This window comes from Lipotes vexillifer, unplaced genomic scaffold (genome assembly GCF_000442215.2).
Source record: "Lipotes vexillifer unplaced genomic scaffold, Lipotes_vexillifer_v1.1 scaffold823, whole genome shotgun sequence".
Lineage (NCBI taxonomy): Eukaryota > Metazoa > Chordata > Mammalia > Artiodactyla > Lipotidae > Lipotes > Lipotes vexillifer.
Window position 1 is genome coordinate 846,687 of NW_006772547.1, and position 6,000 is coordinate 852,686.

The 6,000-nt window shown below is 46.9% G+C and overlaps 1 protein-coding gene across 1 annotated transcript in view; it reads left to right on the top strand.

The window, feature by feature from the left end:
- The window catches only part of LOC103083261 (protein HEG homolog 1-like), a gene marked incomplete at its 3' end in the record, with an annotated part of 36,155 nt that extends 34,203 nt beyond the window's left edge, over positions 1-1,952 (top strand). Inside the window, exons 13-14 of the mRNA XM_007447605.1 lie at positions 1,740-1,782; positions 1,915-1,952. Coding sequence (XP_007447667.1) covers positions 1,740-1,782; positions 1,915-1,952 — 81 coding nt within the window. The remainder of the gene's footprint in view (positions 1-1,739; positions 1,783-1,914) is intronic.
- Positions 1,953-6,000: the final 4,048 nt, after the last annotated feature.

Here is a 6,000-nt window from a genome sequence, read left to right on the forward strand (position 1 = left end):
AAAATTCATTGTAACAAGATGAGATTTAATTTAAAAGGTAAATCAGGTTGAAGGAGAAATAAAATGACTACTTTGTTGAGGCTAGAAGGAAAATGAATATGCAGAAAGATATACCTTAAGGTCCCGCATGTTTCCTAAAGATAGGCCGCTAACTCAAGTTCTGAGCTTCCTGGACACTGAGGCAGAGAGGAACATGATTTTGAAAGAAGTGGCGACCATCAAATAAAGTACAGTTCTTTAGGCCCATCCCCATTTTTCTAGGCCCCAGGGCCCAAGAGAAGTTTCTCTGGAGCATCCACATCAGGAGGTTACTGAGTGGTATTGTGGTAATGTGGTCCATGACAGCCTGTGATAAATACCCTAGGGGCTTGCCTGGGGCTGCTGCTAGTAATAGATTGCCCTTAATAAAGAGAGCGTAGCTCAGGAAACATGATTCCAGGGGGCCAAACAGTGCAGTGCAGGCTCACAGCTCTCATGGTCTGCTGTGGGAGAATTTAGATTATTTAGAACAGTATTTTCCAAACCATTCCACAAAACTCTAGTGATACATCGATAGTCTATGACAACAAAATAGATACTAGAAACATTTAGTGTCTAACATTAAAAAATAGAAGGAAGAAAAATGTTAAGCACATCTACGTAGTTAATATTATTATGCACTGATCCTTAAAGGAGGATGCAGGAGGTCTGTGAGAGATCTCCCATCCCAGCCTGCAGGACGTGCAGCCTCTGAGCCACGTGTGCTGCTGGCGCTCACATCTCACCATCAGCGTGTGTGCTATCTGTCCAGAGATCGCTGCTCTACGCTATGTACCTTTTCTTACCTGTGATTCTTGTGTGCAGCGCATGGCATACATTAATCATGAATCAAATTTCTATCATTCCTTGCAGCAGTGAATTTGTCCGAGAGGAGATTTTTTATTGTCTACTTTCATCCAAGCATGCATTACCGCTCATGGTGTTCTGTCAGCTTATTGTAATGCTGAAAATGTTCTGTGATCAGATCAATTCAGGAACTGCTGATCCAGGGGAATGGCTGGCCCACAGGCCTTCAGTGAAGCAGTGGTCCGTGAGCTGTACTGCCAGAGGGTTCAAAGCTATGGTCTTGGGTGATGTGCCGATTAGGGCTCATCTAGGTATGTCTAGAATCCACTACGCAGACCACGGGGTGAGCGTTCTCTTATGGAAACTGAGGCACCCACCAGGACCATGGCTCTGAAGGTGTCACAGCTCTCACTTCCTCATGGAAGGGGGTTGGTGGAGCCAACAGCTGGTTAAAGGTTTGACTTACGTTAAAGAAGGTGAAGCACTTGTCTTTGTGTTAACGGAAGGATGTTACACAGAGGCCACGGAGAACTTCCAAAAATAACTGCATATGTTGGATAATAATTACAGCTACAAACAGTTAGTGGTTACTATGTGCTAGGTGCTGCGCTAAGTCATTTGCATGCCTTATTTTACTTAATCTCCTCCAAGAAACTATAGAACAGATACTATTATTATCCTCTTTTTTATAGCTGGGAAACTGAGACTCACTAAGAGGTTAAGAATTTTTTTGATAAAATTGAGTGGAGCTGGCAACAGTATTTAGGCCAGGTTTTAGGTAATTCTAAAGCTGTTTGTAGCCTGCTGGATCTAGAATACTGTTGTGGCCTTTAGGGTGGCTGGTTTTATTAACTGTCAGTTTGGACCGAGGGAAGTCAATAGACACGTTCCTGGATTTTCCTTTTCTCTTTCAGCCTGTGAAGATGGATATAGGCTTGAAAATGAAACCTGCATGAGGTAGGCTCCGTGTTCATTTATTCTGATGAATTTGTTCCAAACCTTATTTAGAAGTTACTTAGGTAAATTGCCTCAGTTATTTCTTTTGATATTTGAAACTAATTCTTATTCTTTTTCTTTGTTGACTTGCAGTTGCCCATTCGGCCTTGGTGGTCTCAACTGTGGAAACCGTAAGTATGCAGCAGTCCCGAGTTCTGCGTGGGCAGGGCTGGCACGGCTGTTGGCACGCAGGGTGTCTGTCCCCTCCTCTTGTCCTCAGTTCACATCTGCTGTCTTCCCAGCTCCTGTGCTGGGAGGAAAGCAGAGCGCTCTCCAGGGGCTGGAGGTTTGTTGGGGAGATAAACACTTTCCTAAATAGCCTGATTGTGGAGTGTTAATCAGTACATTAGGCATGAGGTTTGAGGCAGAGAGGGAGGGACCACACCCAAGGAGAATAGAAGAGCCTCCTGGGTAGTTTCTTGGAGGGGATGGAATTGGAGGTTTGGGAAGACTTTGGCAGGTTTGGAGGGAGAAGGAATCCAGGGAGAGGGAACAACCTAAACAAAGGTCTTGGGGCAGTTTTGGGCCCGTGGTTTTCAGGGACAGTGTGTAAGTGGGTGTGGCTGAGGACAGAAAGAGAGGAAGGCGGAGAATGGGGGATTAGGTTGGCAGGGTATGTGGGGACCAAACTGTTGGGACTTTTGATGGAGTCTGAGAGTTTAGGTTTTAATCAGTAGCCACCGTGGCACTAGCAAGAGTCTTAGAGCAGGAAAGCAGTTTGATCAAGAAAATCCAGTCGGGCTGCCGTGAGGAGGACAGAGGAGAACGTGGGGCCGTTTAGACCAGTATCGTCAGGGCGAGGGTCAGGGCTGGACGCAGACTGGGGGGCTCCCCTGCTGCTAGCTGACGTCCATGCTCCCAGATACAAGAGGGTTGAGTGGCGGTGACTGTGCACATGGCAAATTTCACAGTTAATTCACTTCTTTGAGAGAAGCAGTTGGGATTCATTCCAGATCACTTTCACTGACATTTTCTTATACTGAGACCTGAGAAATTACAGTCACCCTCAAAATTATTGAAAGAAATTCTGGGATATAGGATGTAGCAGGAATAGTAACACTCAGTATTTTAGGACAGCTTTGTCCCTCATTCCATAGAACCTGCCAACAGTCCATATTCTAAGTTTACTAGACCACAAGTAGACGTGACTTTATTTAACAAGAGGTGCTCCCCTCCCCCCATCAGTCAGAAATTCCAAGTGTTTTAAAAGCTCTTATGCCAGAAATGGGGCGGGGGGTGAAGACTAGATAGATATTTCTTTTTTTTTTAATTATTGATTTTATTTATTTATTTAAATTAATTTATTTATTTGGCTGTGTTGGGTCTTCGTTGCTGTGCGCGGGCTTTCTCTAGTTGCGGCGAGTGGGGGCTACTCTTCGTTGCGGTGCGTGGGCTTCTCATTGCGGTGGCTTCTCTTGTTGCGGAGCACAGGCTCTAGGAGTGGGCCTCAGTAGTTGTGGCACGTGGGCTCAGTAGTTGTGGCTCACAGGCTCTAGAGCGCAGGCTCAGTAGTTGTGGTGCACGGGCTTAGTTGCTCCGCGGCATGTGGGATCTTCTCGGACCAGGGCTCGAACCCGCGTCCCCTGCATTGGTAAGCGGATTCTTAACCACGGCGCCACCACGGAAGCCCTAGATATTTCTTATTATGGCACAATATCACGGGTGTACTTGGTTTTATAAGAGCGTGAGTGAGACAAGGTGACGGGCGTGGAGATGTGACCATCTCGGGGTAGGGAGCAGGGGGTGAGAGAGCCCACCTGCCAGTCCTCCCGGGGCCCCTTGGCCCTGACAGGCCTCTCATAGGATGAGCCAGTACTTCTAACCTGCTTGTAGTCAAACAGCTCCCTAAGTAGGTTTTACTAGAAAATGCTTCATATTCCTCAGGAAATGGAAGAGGGAAAAGCCCTAGAAAGGGTTGAAGGAAAGGGGAGTGAGCTGCAGGGCGTTGTTCTAAGTGGCAGTGAGTGATTTGCTTTTCAGAGATCATTAACTACTGTATACGTGGAGAGGATTTACCACTACATCCACTGACTGTTCTGTGAGTTCCTGTGTCTCCGCGTTAGGGGGGGTCGGGGTCTTGGAGGTAGCAGAATTTCTCTCTGTTCCTGAGACTTCTTTTTGCTCCCTTTTACCCGAGTCATCACGATGATGTCCAGCAGAGGGCAGACTCCAGCCTGGAGGGCTAGCTCCCGGTTAACTCTGAGGGTGTGAATACCACTTTATGACTTCGATATCAGTCTTAATGTCAGTGTTGCAAAGCAATTAATAGTCACTGATAATAAATAGCACCTGCCAGTGGCCCCTTTCTCTGTGGTCTCAGATCAGCCCTGGTGTGGGTTAAGGAATCTGGAGCACCTGAATTTCATCCCCACCTGTGGTGATAACACCGTGTGAATTCTGTGGCTTGTCACTCAGTGTTTTGTGCCAAATAGCAGAGCAGAGCTCTCACCACCCACCCCTGTCCCTTCTGCTGTCACCACCAAAGACAGTAAGTGCCTTCTTGGAGGTCTGGCTCAGGCTGGATCTTTTATAGAAAAGAAACACTGCTCTCTGCAGGCTTCTGGTGACACACACTCTGCTGCCCAAGCCCCGTGAGATGGGGAGCCCAGCTCTGTCCAGCCACGCACGTGGCCCTGTGATTCCCTCACGCCTACATTCCTGGGAGTCACCCAGCTCTAATACATTCTGGCTGCAGGCATAACCTCTGACCTGCCTTTCTAAAAGTCCCTATTAGCTTTCTAGTGGTGCCCAGATTTCACCTGTCGCTCCTCATAGAGAATATCCTTCAGACTGGAGCTGGCAGGACAAGCTCTCCTCTCAAGCCCCTGAGTCCCTGAGGCGGTGCGGGCCCAGCTGGACCCCTCTGTGCACCTGGCAAGGCTGCCCACACCAGGCAGTGCAGGGCTGCACCTGTCTTATCACTGCTCGTTTTAATTTTCTTTCCATGTAAACTATGCCTCTTTACGCCACAGATTCCAACAATCCTGTCCTCTGATACCACTCATCTGATGGCCCCAGGATTCTTACAGACTTGTTGTCGCAATGTCCCTCACTCCCCCTTGCCTCTTCAGCCTTTTTTAGGTGTGCGTGTTTCCTCCTTCGCTTGAGTTTTATAGAGGCTCCTCCTCACAGTTTTATTATATCTCTCATGACCTTGTGGTTTGCTTCACCTTTTTACTCTTTTTAAAGTAAGTGAATTTTGTCTTTTCATGACGTAAAAACAACACATGCCCATTAATTTTCCTTCTTTAACCCAAATTAATTAGAAAATAGATAAAAGGGAAGAAGAAAACTAAAATAAAGCCTTATCACCCATGAAACACATCACTCTTAATACCCTGGTGTATATCCTTGCTACTAATGCTGGTCAGTAGCACCAGCAGAAGCCACAGCACCTAGGACCTTGTTAGAGATGCAGCATTTCAGGCCTCTCCACTCCAGACCTACTGAATCAGAATCTGAATTTTAACCAGACCCCTAGATTTGGTTAATATGCAGATTTGTGTACATATATCAAAGTTTAGGAAGAAGTATACCAGAGGTATGTACGTGTGTGTCTTTTTAACAGAAATTGGGTCTCACAGAACAAACTGTTGTGTAACCTGCCTTTAAGCCTAGTCAACTGTACAGTGTTTTCATTTACATAATTTTATGAAGCCACTTTTTTTTTTTTTTTTTTTTTGGCGGTACGCGGGCCTCTCACTGTTGTGGCCTCTCCCGTTGCGGAGCACAGGCTCCGGACGCGCAGGCCCAGCGGCCATGGCTCACGGGCCCAGCTGCTCCGCGACACGTGGGATCTTCCCGGACCGGGGCACGAACCCGTGTCCCCTGCATCGGCAGGCGGACTCTCAACCACTGCGCCACCAGGGAAGCCCTATAAGGCCACTTTTGATAGTTCTGTGGAATTCTACTCTCTGGATATATCATAATTTACTTAACCACTCCCCTCTTACCATCAGTTTTAAATCTTTCTTTACAGTCCCATCCTCTAAGCCGTTCTTCTGTTTGTGGTTATTGTCACTTTGTGATGATAGAACACACATAATTTTCCTAGATTACCTTTTTCTGGCCGCAGACATTTTTATCCATCCCTCCTTCTTATCCACACCAGTCCTTCTGTAGGTCATCCTTTCCATTCGGATGTCCTGCGTCTCTCCAGTGGAGACTCACACAGCCAGC